At 36.5% G+C, this 18,741-nt stretch overlaps 3 protein-coding genes and 1 pseudogene across 5 annotated transcripts in view; 3 read left to right on the top strand and 1 right to left on the bottom strand.

Annotated features, from left to right (window-relative positions):
• The first annotated feature begins 3,572 nt into the window (after positions 1–3,572).
• Positions 3,573–6,817, top strand: LOC105179211. Of its 2 annotated transcripts, none has more exons than XM_011102810.2 (4): positions 3,573–4,194; positions 5,517–5,757; positions 6,083–6,176; positions 6,331–6,817. In XM_011102810.2, the coding sequence occupies exons 1-4, from the start codon at positions 3,722–3,724 to the stop codon at positions 6,585–6,587; spliced, it is 1,065 nt and encodes a 354-aa protein (XP_011101112.1). In that variant the 5' UTR covers positions 3,573–3,721; the 3' UTR covers positions 6,588–6,817. The 2 variants fall into 2 exon arrangements, with proteins under 2 accessions (XP_011101112.1, XP_011101110.1); XM_011102808.2 differs by having other exon boundaries at positions 3,574–4,194; positions 6,316–6,817.
• A 1,927-nt stretch (positions 6,818–8,744) lies between these two features.
• Positions 8,745–13,097, bottom strand: LOC105179210 (branchpoint-bridging protein). 2 transcript variants are annotated; one of them, XR_002286310.1, is made up of 3 exons: positions 10,548–13,097; positions 9,128–9,587; positions 8,745–8,999 (listed from the first exon to the last, which is right to left on the bottom strand). XR_002286310.1 is itself a non-coding variant. In XM_011102807.2 (2 exons), exon 1 carries the CDS (start codon positions 13,003–13,005, stop codon positions 10,570–10,572), a length of 2,436 nt encoding a protein of 811 aa, XP_011101109.1. In that variant the 5' UTR covers positions 13,006–13,097; the 3' UTR covers positions 8,745–9,587; positions 10,548–10,569. The 2 variants fall into 2 exon arrangements, 1 of the variants encoding a protein (XP_011101109.1); XM_011102807.2 differs by having other exon boundaries at positions 8,745–9,587.
• Positions 13,098–14,500: 1,403 nt separating this feature from the next.
• Positions 14,501–17,014, top strand: LOC105179270 (annotated as a pseudogene).
• A 918-nt stretch (positions 17,015–17,932) lies between these two features.
• The window catches only part of LOC105179269 (uncharacterized Rho GTPase-activating protein At5g61530), a gene marked incomplete in the record, with an annotated part of 6,643 nt that continues 5,834 nt past the window's right edge, over positions 17,933–18,741 (top strand). The window contains 3 exon segments of the mRNA XM_020691257.1: positions 17,933–18,098; positions 18,405–18,514; positions 18,648–18,731. Of these exon segments, the coding sequence (XP_020546916.1) occupies positions 18,454–18,514; positions 18,648–18,731 (145 nt within the window).

Raw genomic sequence — 18,741 nt, 5'->3', positions numbered from 1 at the left:
AATTTTCATGATTTTGAGGTTTAGTTCTGGAAATCACTGAGAAATGGTTTGTGTTAAGAGAAGTAAATTTAAGGTGGGGAAGACATTGATGGTTTGATTTGCTTTTCTGGGGTGGAGGGTGCAGCTGCAGCTGCTGTTTCATCATCATTGGTTTTAGACAGTGGAGGGCCGTAGCAATTTTCATGAATATTGAGAGCAAATGTTGGTTGCAGGATCCAAGAAAAGTGATCAAAATCGCCCACTATCTTCATCCTGTTATTCCTGGAATAATCTCTTCCCTCTTTTCCTTTTTTCAAGTTTTCCTCCTCTTCTTTTCCTATCTCCTATAAATCCTAAAATATCAGGTGGTGTAACAATTAAATCATACTAACCATCAAACTATATTATACTCATGATATATGATTCATACTCTTCACTATTTTTGCTTGCAAAATATTTCTAATAATTTACGTTTTGCACTTATCATAACTAAGAGCAATCGTATAAGTGTAGTGACTTATAAATATTTAATTTTATCGTAAATTAGTATTGTTATTTCATATTACTTTTTTTAATATACATCACATATAAAAGAATATATATTTACATATAATTTAAATTTTGTATAAACTGCAATACTAGAGGCGAAATCAATTTATAATAAGACAGCACAATTGGTCAAATCACACCAAGAGAAAGATTATTCAAAAGGGATTAAAGAATTGCATTTGCTAATTTAATTATGAGAAGATATTAAATTTTGTGGGTGCTTTTTATATATATGGCAGAGAGCTTTGAAATGATGGGCATTCACTTTGCATCATTGTTTAAATTGTTAAAGTGCATTTATGATAAGAAGAAGGCTGCTTTTCAAGACTGACAATCATTAATATCCACACATTTCTTTGCTTCCCAAATTGTACACAATTTTGCATAATTACATGTTTGGAGTGGTCTGGTGGGTAGTTTCTACCAATAAACTCTTGATTTTCCTTGATGCATAATCAACTTAAAATTGAAATTATACCCACCACTATTGTACATATATGACATTATTGTATTTAACATACAATCTAAATATTAATGCGGTTTATGATTTGGTATCTTCTCACACTAAATATTGTCACCTCTAACTTTTTAGAAGTTTCACGAATTTGTCCAGAAAATGTATCTGACTAGTGAGAGGAGCCTTGTGGCCTATAAACCACTCACTGAAGCTCCTTGTTTGTAATCAATTTGAGGCGCTTGACTACATTATCAATCCTCCAGACAGTGGACTTGGAACGGGACATATGACCTCGTTCCAACAAACAACACCAAATGATGTGCTCATGACTAGTGCTCCATTGCGCGAGGTATCATCCGCTCTAACTTCATACAAATACAAAATTTGAGAGATATATTAAATTTTATATATCTACAACTAGTGTAAAAATTGAATCCATCACCTAATAATCCTAATATAAAGAATACCCCTCAAGTCAAACAAATATGACAAATGTGAAAAAATTATTCAAACTTTGGGAGATGAGACTTATCTAGGTGATATAGGGTTGAGATTAACTTTATTAATCTTTATTAAACTATAATTAATTTGCTTAATGTTTTTTTAATATATGACTGCGAATTAAAATACAGTATGTGAGGTTTTAGCCTTTCTTGAATGCCTATGTTGTCAATTATGCTTAAATCCCCATAATACCCCTTATGAGTTTATGAGAAAGACTGCAGGGGGTAGGGGCAGTGGAGGAAGAACATAGATAGATGATTGGGCAACAGCAGAAGGGCAAAAGGCCGAAAGTGGAGTGTGGGCCCAGTTTTGGTGGGCCCAATAGCACTTTTTGTCTCCTTAGTCCCCTTCATCAACCCATGATAAAAAGGCCCACTTATTAAGTTATGACCCATACTTTTTTCACGTGCCTTCCCACACTCGCTCGCGTGATAGGCGTGACTTCCCCCCCGGTTGCAGCACCAGGGCCCCACCACGCGCGTGAAAGGCACTGCGTTCTGTTGCTCTTTTGAGCTCTAATATTTTGGTGCTTGCTCCTATAATTATTTTTCTAAATTAGCTTTTTTTTAGTTAAAATTACAAAATATTCTCTTTTGATATTCGTGACAATTACAAATATTTTTTTATATTTTTTTAAAAATTTATAAATATTTTTATAAAATCAACGATCTTCTAATAGATATCTTCCAACAATGAGTTGTTGCGAGATAATATTTACTAGACAATTTTTAATTTCAAAAGGGTATTTGTAAGTTTTTCAAATAACGAAAGGGTATTTATAATTATGAAAAACTCCACAAAAATCTGTTGTAACTACTAGTTCGGATACACTTTGAGGCTCCCAAGTTGAGCTCAGTCATAAATTATGAATAATTATATTTACATCCTAATCTATGATCTATTTATATTGATTATTCTTGTCTTTTCTATAATTACAGAAACCACTCATACCAGCTAAAAAATACGAGTAATTTGTGTAATATTGTCGAAATTCATGTGGATTGATGTGTAATTTAAAAAAAAAAAGATTAATTTATTGTGACCATTTTACATTTCTGATAGATGTATGCATATTTTTTTAAAAATAAAAATAATTTATGTAAATAAATTATAATAAAAAAAAGTAAAAATTTAATTACCCCTATAAGATACTTATTAATAGTGAGAATCAAATCCAAAATATGGTGGATGCAAATATTCACAACGGATCATATAATTCAAATCGTACATAAATGATCTGACATCACAACTCAGCCAAGGTAGTCATTTAAAAAAATGAGAGGCAAATCGAAGGGCAAGATAGTCCTTTAAAAGAAAGAAAACAGAATATTACGTAATTGCCCTTATAGCAAGGCGTCGGGCTCTGTTGGGCGGGGTCAGATGTACAGCCTGTGTAACCTATTTTATCATTTGGGCTAATCCGTTATATAGCTTTAAAATTGGGTTAAGTTATTACAAGATTTGGGCTTTCTACATGTAAATATAAAGCCTTAGCCCATACTATTATTACAATTACACAGACCAATTGTAATTTGGAAGGGCATAGCCCAACAAGCGTACTGGATTTCCTTGGCAAGTATATTTTTGAAATTTTGAAAAAAATAAAAGAATTAGTAATAATTTGATTTAAACTTATAGTTTGTGGTTTATTTATATAATTATACATATTTTTTGAATAATTACGTATACACCGATAAAAAGATATCTGTATTCATTTACATAGCCACCCTACTTTTTTAAAACCATGCATATATTCTCAAAAAAGGTTATTATCATTATATAAATTATCTTTGTTTTTTGACTGTTTTGAATAAATTTTTAAATTTAAAAAAATAGAGTTTTAAATGAACTATGAATTAAAAATATAAATGTAAAAATAAATATATTTATTTGAATTTTGCCCGTCCAAATAAAAACATATAAGAGAAAAAAAAAAGTTTGTTTAATCATCGGATAAAGGGACTATGATATTCGAATAATAAACAAAAAAAGAAGCTTTCAATTTTTATTTTCAAGAAACCGATATATAATTGAGAAAATTCACAAAAATGTATAAAGCAACACGTCGCAATTTCTCCACGTCCGTAAACTTTCACCTCGAATGCATACAAATCTGCTCTGCCTTAAAAATCTAAATCGAACAGCGACTCAAAGCAGCTGATGAGTGCAGGAACTACCGCATTATCCATATCCATAAATACCAACAAAGATTGAGTCTTTACAGATAAGAACATGCGGAGGTCATTTGGTGGTGGCGGCGGCGGAGGAATGGGCGGAGGTACCGGCGGAGGTGGTGGCATTATCAGAACAGTTAGGAGGGTTGTCGGCGGTGCGCCGCCGGAGCCCTTTTCGCCTTCAGCCAACACCACCACCACCATTGCTAGCGCAAATTCAAGAAAAGCGAAAAGCTTCGACAGAAATCGACCCACATCTCCAAACACTGCTTTAACGCTTTCTTCCTCTTCTTCTGCTAATGGTAGTGGGAGTAGTAATAACGGGACAACCGCTTTTTCATCACTGAAAAATCTACCTACTTCGGGTGCAGATACACCCTCTTGGGGGGGTTCTCCTGCACCTCATGATTCGGAGTGGGAGTGTGTTGATGCGAGTGAGGATGGAAGGGCTTCTGTTTTTTATGAAGATCTTGTCTTTGGAACTGTCCCATCTAGAGATGAAGTGCAGCATGCAGTTTCTGCTCTTCAACAGTGAGTTTCGAATCTTTTGTATTGTTATTTTATTGATTTATATTATGTTGTAGTGGGAGTTGGGGCAATTTAATGCGATAGAACAGAATTATTCTACAGAGGGTTCAAGATTATATTTTTATCCGCTTATTTCTATACATGAATGTTGAAATAAATATTAAGAGGAGTTGTCTCCATGGATCGTCCCTTGTTTTACGAGTTGCTGCAGAAGTTGATGGATTGGATTTGATATTTAAATATCTATCCTATCCACTATTCCATTTAATATATAGCGATAATTACACTTCTTTTTTTCGAAATTTTTTTAGTCTAATTATATTTAGACCTCATATGATTTGAGAAATTACATCTAGCACCATGAGGTTTGCTTCCGTCTAACACATACATCTAGCACCATGAAGTTGCTTCTGTCTAATAAATAAGTGTTAGATGAAAACAAACACAAGAGTGCTAGATGTAATTTCCTAAATCATAGGGAGTTTACGTGTAATTACACCAAACTTAAGGGGAGGAAAATGTAATTATCCCTAATATATACGGAGTGTGTTGGTAATTCTTTCATGGATTAGCAACATTTCTATATATAATTACTCTCTCGAGATCTAAAAATACTTCAAAACCAATGCTTCAAGCATAAGGCTTTCTTACTAGACGTCTCGTATTCAAACCTTTGGGTGTGTACGGTGTTGGGTGCGCGAGTCTTAAAAAGAATAAGAGAGAGAGAGAGAACACCAAGCCAAAAGATTTCATGATAAATAGCAAGATTTCATTCATGATTCTGGATGCAGAGGTTTCAAGCAACATGCAGGAATATAGATGGTTGATCCTATAGAGGTTATCACTCAGGGAGGGAGCAAGAATATCTGGTTTTAGGTGCTGGTGGACGAAAAAGAATACGAGGACCTCATATTCTCAGATGAAGTAGAAAGAGTAATTTGGGATGTATTCTTGCATCTGTACGAAATTCAAAATGAAGTTTGCTACTTATTTTGTTCAGGAATGCTGCCATTCTTGGCCTCCTACTTGGTGGAGCGGAATAGTATGCTCATTTGTTGAAGATTTTAAGCTTATACATCCTATTTGAGTTTGGAATTCTATCATCATACCATGTGGTTAGATATGCTCTCTCATGGTCTGTGGTTCATTTGAACCTCCCGATACAGGTCACTAGTAATCAATATGGTTCGCTGATCACATTTGAATAAGTCTGCGTTTGCCTTATTACTATCTCGTTTTCTGTCCCCTCATTTGTTTCAACAAATAAACATTTAAGCTTTACAAATATTGATCAAATTTTTTTTCTGAGTTATTCTTATCTCCAGGGTCGTTGGGCCTTCATCTACGCATTTCCCAGGTGGAAAACTTGCTGAGGATTCAGAAAGGGGTGTAGTAGATGAGATTACCAGTCCATTAGGTTCTGAGAAGAGAGTTCCTTTGTCAGAGTTTGAGAAAGACTGGGTTGAACCCCCACTGCATCTCCGCAATTCAAGAATGTTTCAGACTTATGGATCAGATAGAGTGTATGATGCCTTCCATTTGTTGCAGACTGAACCTTCTATTCAGGTGCTTTCCCAGTATTAATAGATTCTACGCTTGGATCTTCAGAGGGCTGCATATGTTAACTTCCTGACGTTTTGAGACGCATCAAATTAGAGACTTTTAACACTTAATATTCTCTTGAAAACTCGTAAGGATTGCAATATTGACAGCGGGGGAGATGGAAAGCAGAAAAACTTATTCAAAGTAGACGGAAACAATCTAAAGTTTCAATAAATACACCAGATGCTTTGTTTCTGAATACTGTGGATGTGTTGTTGGATTGCCATGATTCAACTTGAGGGTGCTCTCTAATAATATGTTCTCCTATCATGTTTCTTATCTTGTGCAGAGAATGGTTGTCTCATTATCGTCTGATAAGGCGGTCTGGGATGCTGTGTTGAACAATGAGATGGTAAAGGAACTCAGAGGTTCAATCACTCAAGGTTTGTCTTCCAAGTACTCTAATAGAAAACAATCTATTAGCAATATGTCGGAGGATTGCATCTATGCATGTGTGACAGGAGTACTTTAAAAGTGATCCTTCCATCTGACTTTTCATTTTATTCAACTCTATTTGATCAGCTGACAATTTACTAGGGGAAAGCCCAGGCAAAGGCCATGATGGGACCAACCCGGTGAAGGACATCCTGAGTTGGCTTCTTATCCGTGCTAAGGCAAAGATAATGCAACTGATCGACATAATCACAAAGGTCGTGAACGATGCTTTCCATCCCCCAAATGGAGAGAAGAAAGATGAGAATACAGATGGTCTAGAGGGAAAGCTGAAAACATCCTTATTCCTCTCCATCGTTGTCCTCTTAATAGTGGTCATAACACGAGCCCACAATGCATAATTACAATTAGCCGACCTGACAGTTGCTCACCTTTGCTTCTCATATGTCTCGTGTCTTTGAAGTGTGATCGAACGGTCAGCATGACCATGAACACACTAGTTTTCAGAGTAATAAGCTGTTACCCTCTTAGGTGTTATTGTTGATCCTTAGGTTAAATTATATTTTTGATCCAATAAAGAATGTACATATCATTATTAGTCCCACGCTTTATGAAATTTTTGTTTTAGTCCCATTTTATTAAAAAAAGTTTTTAAGTTAATCCTCCGTAATTCCAATCATTAATTTTTAACGACAGAAGTGGTCAAATATCAATTTAATTATGTTGTCTTTGTATATTCAACTATTATAATCATTTTTTTGGCTTTTCTATTTGTACAATTTTAAACAATACAATTTATAACCATACATATTCTCTATTTTTTCCCCAAATGAACATGAATATGCTATTATTTTGAAATATTATTTTGAAATTTCATCTGGAGTCGCCTCCAACAGTGATTAGACTACCATTTGACCACTTCTATCGTGTAAAAATTGACGACAAAAATTACGGAAAACTAATTTGAAAACATTTTATAATAAAATGGGACCAAAAGAGAAATTACATGAAGTGTGGGACTAATAAGTAAATATGCCTTCTTAATGGGACCAAAAGGTAATCTAGCCCGATCCTTATTTTTCTTTTTGTGCGTCTTTCCCTTTTAAGGACGAGGAAATGACATATTTTAATCAAGTTCCCTTACCATTATTCTCTACAATTCCTTCCCAACACAGAACGACCAAATCCTTAGTCGCATGCGATTCTAGTCCGACTGTCTTAAATATCTCAATCAAAGAACAGAAGAGAACATCCGGCCTATATTCAGGTTGTAATTGAAGACCTGGGGGTATCTGAAGATTAACATCTTTTAACAATATTTTTTCAAAGGAAAGGTCTGGAACTGACCCATTCTCACTCGTCTTTATCCAACTAAGGGTGTTTGACTGAACTTCGTTAAACATAATCCCTACAGTTTAAACAACATACAAGTTAGGTTTTATAAAAAATAAATTTCCAAACCATTTGGGTAAATTAACATCTTAGAGCTTAAAATATTAGGCTATTTGACATAAAAAGATATGTAATTCCTATCCCTAAATGGTTAAGTGAATATTACTACTTTACACTTGTCAAAACTTTATAAAATTAGAAAAATTATTTAAAAATATAAAAACCTTTTAGGATGGATGAAATACATATTCCATCGAATACCAATTCAAAAAAATATTTTAAAATATATACAAGACTTTAATTTATAATATAAAAGAGCATTTGATAAGTTCGACTAAAAAAAAGATGAAAGCCTGACAAAAACTAACAGAATACCCTCATTTACGAACTTTAAGATCAAGGTGTATTTATAATAACATTAAAATAATTGTAACTATGCCAAATTTCAAAGGAGGTAGTTGTAGCAAAATGATAAGATTACTTTTCCCCAATGAATTATTAATTAGGTCTATAAGTTGTTACAAAAAAAGGTATTTTACTTTTTTGTACTTGTATAGGATAAAAATTATTTTGAAATTTTATAAACTAGTATAAGAAAATGCCAAAAAATTTGTAACATCTTAAAAGCTCTTAAACATCTTATAACATGTTTTGAGGAGCTTTTGAACTTAGCCAAACACCCTCTAAAATAGAACTAAACATAAGCCATACTTGTGCCAGTAGGTCATAGGATAAACACAAAATCACCACAAACCTGCATATTCAGACAAGCAGGGGGAAGACCTCTCAAGTCAAAACATCACGAACAGGAGAAGATTGCCCAACAGAGGCGCAAGAAACCACATTATTCCACAAACAAGCCAACCATGAACATTGTAAATGAAAAAGGGAACATGCAAACCCAACTCCATAGTCATGTCCTCAGTAGTGCACAAGTTATTCGAAAACCCAACACGCAAGCAAACACAATCATTAGACAAGCATGTAATCACCCCAACAAAGTCCTTCCCATTTCCCTTTGCCGTAAAGGGGCCAGCTTGGACTGTACTTCAGACAAATCCTAAAATAGAAATTGGTTGGACAGAGTTTTCAAGGATAATTTAAATGCTCACCAAAAGGCAACCATAGGAAAGTGCTAAATTATGAAAAAGAGATGTGAAAAACAGTTTTTATCTTTAAGTGCGACCTGATCCAGTCGAGAACTATGTAAATATTCTGTTCCAGTATGTAACAGAAATATATACAACTTCCCTCTATTTACTACGGGCACATATCCCATCATTAGGAATCCCTCAAACTACCAAGAAAAAACTCAGACAACTAAGGAGGGAGGGAGGTGGGAAGCCTAGTGTCAAGGCAAAAAGCATTATAAGCAAGTCTCAATAGACACACGTAAGATTATCCCAGCACAATCACACCACCTGCCATAAATAAACTAGGAGACGGCATCAGAGTGGAAAAAAATAAACTGAAATCAGAAGACAAGCTCAATATTAAATTGTCAGATTAAACATACCACCTGTGGCCTCAAAATCCAAGTTGGGCTCACCTTGATTTAGATTCGTAGAGGCAAGCATCAGCATGATTTCAGAGTAGGGAGCTACAACCACTAAGAATAGTCATAATAACAAGGAACAGAAAATGCAAAACAAAAAATAAGAGAACGTTAGGAGAAAACAAAGCAGACAAGTACATGAGTAATTGTGAGACTGTCAGCACAAAGGTCAGCAGAAGAGACTGAAAATTTCAAACATATAATGTAAATTGAATTCAAGAAAACCAGACTCTAAAGCAGATATAACCGTCCAAAAGATAGAAATTGTCCTACAAAAGGGATAATCAACAGATTAATTCGTGAACCGGTAGAACAACACATGGCTGAATGAAGACTTTATCGCAACTCTCTGCAAATGTAACAGTACAGCAAGGTTATGTGAGTCCCAAACTTCCAACAAGTAAATCATGGCAAGAGATAAGAAATCAGGATGACAAGTGCTCCAACAAACAGCCTGTCAAGATATTACATAATGACAAAAGAAACATGTGTTATGATTTGTTAAATAATCATTAGAAAGCTACTTAAAAGTGAAAGCATGCATGATAAATTAATATCAACAGAAATATGAGCTCAAAGGAGGCCGAGACTCCAAAAAGTGGTAGAGAAGGTCCCCACTGACAACATAGATAGTTGTATCAGTCACATTATGGCTATCTGCACAGACTCACAAAACATTTTACATGAGGAAGAGACAAAAATATTATCCACAGACTGCACAGCATTCAAGCATGTTATTGTGCTTTCTTTTTCCACCAAAAGTCATTTTAGTTTATAATTAAGAGGTTCCAGTTTGACCAGGTAGACACGGCTATGTCTCAAAGAAAACGGTCATAGCCATCCGATTGTCAGGCATCAGTTATCCTTGCAAGCAGAATAATCGTTTCACTACCCACAAAGGAGAATAGACTTGTCATTCATATGGTATCCAATCTCTCCAAGATAAATAATTCAGGTTTCATTTGTTATTCTGCAGTAAGCACTTTTTCAACAAGTAAAATGAACTTCTCCAATTGGATGCTTATATTTTCATTAGAATGATCTATTAGTTCTACACTTGCTTTTCATGGTAAGTTTACTGTCAAGACTCAGTTTCATCAGCACAATCTAGTAACTGAATAGCATTAATTTTAAATGTCAATCATGAGAATTTTCATCTCCTTTTGCAATTTTCTAATCACTCTAGAACCCTCTGACCCCCATAACACGTATCTTGATCCTAGAATGCACACTGCTATTTGGGTCAACAACAATACATCCTTAGGCAACCTCAGGCACTAAATTATAATCTGCCTCTTAGAGGGAAAAGAATATCACTGTGAAAAAAATATAAATTTTAAAGTGATATGATAGTGAAAATAGAATAGCATGAATTTTTATAATAATTGGTTAAGTAAAGGAATAGTATGCTTACCACTCATCAACCAATCACATCATCATTTCATTTCTGCCATGAATTTTTCATATTCAGTGTCTGTGTAGCTGCTCTTCTCAGCCGATGATGAAGGTGGAGGAGGCACTGGTGGATTTGATGCCCAAGGAACATTGTTCAGGCTTTGTGAAGGGTCCGCGGTTGACTGCGGCATAGCTGGAGGAGGGGGAGGTGGAACAGCACCATAATAAGGTGGATAGCTATATGGAGGTGTTGGGTATGGGACCTGCGAACTTGGTGGCATTGAAGTCACTGAATTCCCATAGACATAGGTTGGAACTGATTGAACAGGTGCGCTACTCTGAGATTGCACTCCAGGTGGGTAATTCTGCTGAGTCTCAGCAGATGATGCATAATGTTGTTGTGTATCAGTAGAAGAAACAGTCTGTGTTGGGACACCAGAAGAACCAGGAGGCATCGGCGGAGGAGGATATTGCACTCCATATTGAGGAACAGGTTGACCTGGAACTGGGGGGTACATAGCTGATCCTGGAGGGGGAGGGGGATAAGGAGAATATGAAGGAGGTACAGGTGGTCCCCAAGGAACGGGAGCCCCAGTATAGCCGCCAGGAGGTGCACTTCCAATAGGACCACCCGCATTGTACTGCTGGGAGGGGTAGGCCCCAACAGGCTGGTTTGGAGATGGATATGTTGGCACAGGTGGAGCAGGAGGGCCTGGAGGCACAGTAGGCTGAGGAGGTTTACCTGCGACTCTCACTGCAATAGTTCTTCCATCCAGTCTGTGACCATTCATGCTAGCAATTGCATTGTTAGCCTGCTGGACATCAGCATACTTCACAAACCCATAACCTTTACTCAGACCAGAGACCCGGTCCTTAATAACCTTAGCCATCACAATTTCACCAAAAGGAGAGAATAAGCTGATTAAACCATCATCCTCCAACGTAGGAGGCAAGTAGCCAATATATAAGTTTGTTTCATCATATTCCTTTGGTTTGATCAGATTCGCCCCTAAACCAGCTTGAGTGGTGTTAGTAGAAGTGTTAGGACCACCTGCCCAAGGAGGATTAGTGCCCGTGCTGCCAGGAAGAGCAAGGGTTGCGGCGCTTGACTTGGTTGAAGACTCTGGAACCGTCCCTCCAAGTTCTGCTAGGAAGTTTTGATACTCATCATCCATTTTCTTGCCAGTAGTATTCTTCACTGGACAATCAATAGTAGGATGCCCACCATCACCACAAATCTTACATAAAACATCACTCTTAAAGGTAGATGTCCGTGAAGGACATGCATACTGCCGATGCCCAGGCTCACCGCACAACCTACAATACTCTTCATCCCTAATAGTACCATTCAATGCCGCAAGCTCCCTAAGCTGTTGCCTCTTGTGCTCATTAAGAACCTCATCGACAGGCTGCAAGAGCTTCTCAACCATACCCGCAGCAGCATCTAGTGCCTCCTGAGTCTCTGCCTCAACCAGCACATGCAGATCCTCATTCTCTGAAGGGTCAGGCTTCAAATCCCTCTTCTGCTGCAGCCTACCCTCCTTCACTGACCCTTTCCCCCGGATAACAATCTTTGCTCCAGTCTCTCTTTCCATCCTTTTCTGAGTGTTTCCTCTTGGACCAATGATCAACCCAATAAAATTATAACCTGGGTACTCCTTCATCGGAATATATAGCTTCTTTTGAAGCTTCGGTGGCCTATAATCAGCAGGTGGCTTGAACGCTGGATTTTTCTTAATAATCTGTGATATAATCTCTTGTCTCTCCCTATTCAATTTCTCCCTCGCGCGATACTCCCTAGTATTGATCCTTACCCCCATGTTATCATATATGGGTTCTGGGGAGGGTGACCTAGCGCCCTCTGGCCGATCATCTAAAAGCATACCCGATTGCAACTTGCGACTAATCTCAAGTAACCTACTGTTCAAAGCTTGAATTTCAGGATCGAATTCAATACCTCCAGTGAAATCCTTCATGAAATCAGGTAACTGGATCACGGGCTTAGGCTCATCATCCGCCCACCTCGACTTCCGCTTCCTTCCTCCAGTCCCGGAATTTCCATCACCAGTTCCACCGGTACCAGCAGCACCATTGTTGGTGGACTCGCTCGGCGGTGGGTCCCACCTGGAACGCCGCCTCCGCCGGCTGGTGGTTTCCTCCTCACCGCCAGAAAAATCCTTGTCGGTGCCGCTGTGGGTGTTTGTTAAACCGTTCTCCGACAACAAAGGCCTAGGGAAATCAGGTTTCAGGGGGGGCACAGATTCGCCGGCGGCGGACGCTCCGTTCTCAGGAATCTGACCGGACGAATCTAGGGTTTTGTCAAGGGTTTCAGATTGGGCTTCGGACTGGGTTTGGGGATAGGAGTAGGAGTAATTCTGGTAACTGGGGTACTGGTCGTATGAATATTGAGGTTGAGGTTGGGATTCAGATTGGGGTTGAGATGGGGAATCCATGTAGTTGGATTGAAGAGTGTCCATTCTAGAGAGAGAGAGAGAGAGAGACGATTGGGAAAATGAAAAATTGATGAGATCAGAGAGAAGAGGAGCCGTATGTACGCGGATTTAGGGTTAGCTTCGGGTCTCTTATAGAAGGGCCCGAAACGGCGGTTCATGTGTACCGTGTCTTGAAATTAGGATCTTCTAAAAATAAATAAATAAATAAATTACAAATAATTTTTTTTAAATTTACAATAATTTTATACATTTTTATTATTTAAAAATTTATAAAATTAAAATTAAAGTATCATCTATCAAAATTCGATCATCATTAATTCAAGGAGTTAAATAATTTTTTAAATAATAAAAAACTATTTATGATTATGACGAATTTCAAAAAAGCTATAGCAATATAATAAAAAATAAAAGAATTTAACACTAGATTTTCTTATAAAGTTTCATTTCATTATCTCGAGTTCAAAAAAGATTAAATAAAAATCAACTTTATACTAAGGCTCGTTTGGTTCCGTAAAATTACACAAAATATGATCCATTATCATATATAATCATATTTGGTTCTTGTGATAGAAAAGATAAGGCCTAACTACTAATGCATGACTTATTATGTAGAATTTAAAATGTCGATCTCACAAGGACTAGCATAATTATATGAGTTTTTCAACTTTTTATTAGTTAAACTAGTCAAAAAAATGAAAGACTATTCGAATTAATTGATCAAGAAACTAGAAAGTAAATTAAGTGTTAAAAAGAAAACTATATAGAACGTGGAACTTCAACTTTCAGTACTTCAGTGGACGTTTTAAGCATGCAAATATGTGTCGGCATGTTCACAAAATAATAGTGCTTAGAAATTAAGTTTGCAACTGATCTAAAAAACATCAAAATAGTGTAATCTTTAAATAATAAGGAACTATATAATAATAATAAATTCTAAGTAAATCTAAATTTATTAAAAAGAAAGCGATGAATTACAGTTATGTCCCATGTTATAAACATGTAAAACTAAATATATCAAGGGAGAAGCCCGTAATAAAATAAGAATATGATGTATGGAACCATAATGTGAATGATTATCGTTCCACATCCAAAGATGGGTACACAATCTCACATATTTTGTTACATGGGATTAATTTGTTTGATGACCAAAAATGTCATCCATCTTCCACTAAAATACAAAAGCTATGAGTTAAAGTGAATACAAATGTATCAATATAAATGATAATATTTTAAAATATTTAATCTTGTATTTTAAATAAACAAGACACTACTATGGAAAGTAAACCATATACCCTCGTTTATGGAACTTGAACCCACGACTTTAAGTTTTAGTACATGATTGATCATTTGATTGCCATGACTAATTTGGCCGTACATTATAATATCTTGTTGTTTTCTGAGTAATTTAAAAATTATCTTACCAAACCATCCGTCGAAAAGTCTTCCACCATAATGCTTATCAAAATGAATTTTTCATCTCCTTTGCTCAGAAAGTCAAGAAAATGACCATTTCTAATGCTTACTTCCACAGTCTTTCAGTGCAAGTGTTTTTATAAGTATGCAGCTCTATATAGTAACTCAGCAACATTTCTGGCAGCCATGGCTGTGGCTTTGGAGATTAAAAGTGACAGCAGGCAATATAATGGGAGAATTACAGTGTTTGCTCTGCTGTCTTGTATGGTAGCTGCTACAGGAGGAATAATCTTCGGCTATGATGTCGGAGTTTCAGGTTTGTTTTCTATGCGTATCTCATGTCCGGTCAAACATTAAAGAAGCAAACATCTTATGTGAATTTGTCAAAGAATCCAAGTGCATTTGTTGATAGTTTCTCGATTGTACTTGGTGGCTTCTGATCGAAGTTGTGCACTAGGGTCGGCCTCAATCAGCGAGCATGAGGTCAGAAGGGCCTTTAAGATTGATATAAATAACAAACGACGTACCTTATCTCGATTATTTTTGCGCGTTTTGGTAGTTGGAAGGACAATTAGGCGCACGTGGCATGATCTTATAGTGCCATGTGGTAAATTTGAATCGCTATGCAATTTAAATTTGACTCGTGTAAAAATACACAAATCTTTATCTTATTTGAACATTTTTCTTTGCTTAAAGTATTTGGTTTTCCTAGTTGCTATTAAATTAGGATATGATTTATGCTTAAGATCACACCTTCAGTTGTTCTGCTTATGTAATTTGGGGAAACTGCACTTTTGGTCCCACATGAACCAAATGTACCGTTTCATTCTATGGGACCAACTGTGTTAAAACTGTAAATTGTGGTACCAAACATATAACACTTTCTATTTTGTAGAGCCGAAAGTGCAATTTTTCCTAAATAATTGACTCAGTTGCTTCGAGTTCTTGTAATTAGTACACTAAACCATTATACTTGATTTTATAGGGGGAGAAACATCAATGGAGCCATTTCTGAAGAAATTTTTCCCAAAGGTGTACATGAAGATGAAACATGACACCAATATAAGCAACTACTGCAAAATTTGATAGCCAACTACTGACATCTTTCACCTCATCACTTTACATAGCTGGCCTGATTACTTCTTTCTTTGCTTCATCTGTGACTCGGGCCTTTGGACGAAAGCCATCAATCGTTATCGGTGGAGCTGCATTTGTGCTCGGTGCTGCCCTTGGCGGTGCAGCCCCCAACATCTACATGTTGATATTTGGTCGTGCGCTGCTTGGCGTTGGGCTCGGTTTTACCAATCAGGTAATAATGATTTATGATTGTTTCCTCAGGGACTCAATTAATTAAGATTGTACTTGTACCGATCACATAATAGACTACTGTTTTTTCTTGTCTGCGATCACATAATAGACTACTGTTTTTTCTTATCTGCAGGCAGTTCCACTCTACCTATCAGAAATGGCACTGCCCAAACATAGAGGAGCGTTCAATGCTGCCTTCCAAAAGTTAACATTGGTTTCATAATGGCTACTTTCATAAACTACGGCACTGTCAAGATCAGAGGCGGGTGGGGCTGGCGAATATCCCTTGCCATGGCCGGAGCGCCAGCAGCCATCCTGGCTGTTGGAGCTCTTTTCCTCCCCGAGACGCCAAACAGCCTTATCCAGCGTAGCAACGAGCAAGAAAAGGCCAAACGAGCATTGCAAAGAGTCCGAGGAACCAACGATGTCCAAGTGGAACTAGATGACCTCATTGAAGCAAGCCATGCTTCAAAAGCCATCCAATACCCTTACAAGAACCTCATGCAAAGAAAATACAGGCCTCAACTTTTGATGTCCATAGCAATCCCATTCTTCCAACAAGTAACTGGAATCAACGTGATTGCCTTCTACGCCCCAGTCCTCTTCCGTTCCATAGGTTCAGGCGAGAGCATGTCCCTCATGTCTGCAATCGTGATCGGTCTCGTGGTCACAAGCTTCACTCTCCTAACATCCTTGCTGGTGGATAGACTAGGAAGAAGGCTCTATTCCATGTAGGTGGGGTTCAAATGTTTGTTTCACAAATGCTAATTGGTGGGATCATGGCAGCCAAGCTAGGGGATGATGGTGGCTTGAGCAAAGGATATGGGGTATTAGTCTTGATATTGATTTGTGTTTATGTTGCTGGTTTTGGGTTGTCTTGGGGGCCATTGGGATGGGTTGTAACAAGTGAGATTTTCCCACTGGAAATACGGTCGGCGGCGCAAAGTGTCGTTGTGGCTGTAAATCTGTTCTTCACATTCTTGATTGCACAGCTATTCCTAGCAATGCTCTGCCATTTGAAGTCTGGAATTTTCTTCCTGTTTGGAGGATGGTTACTGCTGATGACAGCATTTGTGTATTTGTTGCTGCCTGAGACTAAGAACATTCCCATTGAGAAGATGGAGAGAATCTGGAGTGAGCATTCTTTGTGGAGAGTAGTTGGTGGTGGTGGTCAGGATTGCAAGGAAAGCAAAATTGAGGAAGCATGATTTTGCATTGTTGTAAATTGTAATCGGAAATCCAAGGTTGGACGAAAAGGATCAAAATTCAGAAAATGTGAAAACATTATAATAAATGAGATTATATTGAATCAGAATAAATTTGTATTCAAATCAAATTTGATCGTATTGAAATATTGAACCAATTAAGGTTATTTTCCAACTCGTATCCTAAAACAAGTCGTAACGTGAATAGTTCGTTTTTACGATTATCTATTTTATTCACTCATATCAGATTATATATGAGCAGTTTGTATTTCAAATCTTCTATTCTAAAATTGTACGTAATAAAAATGATAAAAAATAATTTTTTAAATTATGTAGAATATTTAAGTTCCAAGTGCCAAGACTTGCTATTTTATTTAAAAAAAATAAAAAACAATAAAGGAAAACCAACACATAACACCTTTGACTGTCAAATAATTCTCATCTCGTTTTGTCCGATCAAATTAATGTTGTTTGATTGTGAAATTAATTTTGTTTTCCGAATAAAAAGTTACTTAAAACATTTTTTTTCTTTTTACATAATTTATATTTAGTATATATATATTTTATTATATTATTTTTATATTACATCCAATCACATCATAAAAATAATTTGTCATATCAACAAAACTCATTCCACTTTATTTTTTTAATGAGATAAGATGAAAACACTAACGATGACAATTATTTATTTTTGAAATGGAGAAAGGGGCGCACGACCGTTGTAAGGCACAGTGAGAGCACCACGTGTTCTGTTCTCATTGGATAACGAAGTATAAACCCCAGAGTCTTACCAGTCTCCAACTCATATATAATAAATTTATTTGACTTTTTCTTTTTCAAGAATCTCCTCTTTCTCCTCCCACTGCTTTTCCTTCCATAGATTATTCAGGCTTTCAATTACTCGCGATTACAAAGGCAAGAAAAAACCCTAATCAACTCTCTGTTTTGTGTTCTGGAGCAGTCGATCAAGTTTTGCGAATTCTGGGATTTTGAAGTCAATTGTGTATTTTTTTCTTTATTGAGTTGTGTTTTTTTAATATTGGGTTTGTCAAATTATCGTTCAATAGATTGTTTGTTGGTGTTTTTAGAATTATTCTGATGGACGGTGTAGTCTTGATTGATATATGCGATCTTCTTCTTCTTTGATCACTTTCCTGATTACTGGTCAAATCCTAGAAGTTCTTTTATTTGGTAATATACTTGGTGATCTTTAGTTAATGTATTTTGATTGATTATCTTGGGATTCTTCGCAATCACCTTATGTTAAATTTGTTCTCTGACAATAAAATCTTGAAAGCGGAAGGTAAAGTTTAAATGTAAGATCAACTTTATCTTGTAGTGAGTTCCTTTTAGTGGAAGGTTTTGCTAACAATTCCAGGACCAGAGTAAATTGCAAGAATTAATACTCACTTACAAAAGATTGCTTAATGAAACCTTACTAGTTTGACAAAGTTAAACCTTATTGGTTTTGATTTTTGTGTGCCTAAACTGCAACAGATTCACTACATATTTGCTTAGTCGAAACTGGTATCTGAAGACACGGCAAATGCCTTCAGTCATTTCACCTCAGTGGCACGAAAAGGCTACTGATTTTTTTCAATCCTCAGGTATTTGGTGTAAATTCTTGTTATAAGCTGTCCTTCTCTCTCTCTCTCTATATCTATCTATCTATCTGTCTATCTATTATTCACATGTCCATTTGCATTGGATGGAGAGGTAAACCCTAATATTAATGAACAGGAGTGAAGCTTAAAGAAGCAGGACACAGTGCTGGAATTTTTGTTGGGTATGTTGCAAAGGATGCAAAAGGAAATGTTGCTGATGGAGAAAGTGG

This window comes from Sesamum indicum, unplaced genomic scaffold (assembly GCF_000512975.1).
Source record: "Sesamum indicum cultivar Zhongzhi No. 13 unplaced genomic scaffold, S_indicum_v1.0 scaffold00128, whole genome shotgun sequence".
Lineage (NCBI taxonomy): Eukaryota > Viridiplantae > Streptophyta > Magnoliopsida > Lamiales > Pedaliaceae > Sesamum > Sesamum indicum.
Note: the sequence above shows the minus strand (reverse complement) of the source record. Positions and strands in the feature narration are given on the sequence as shown.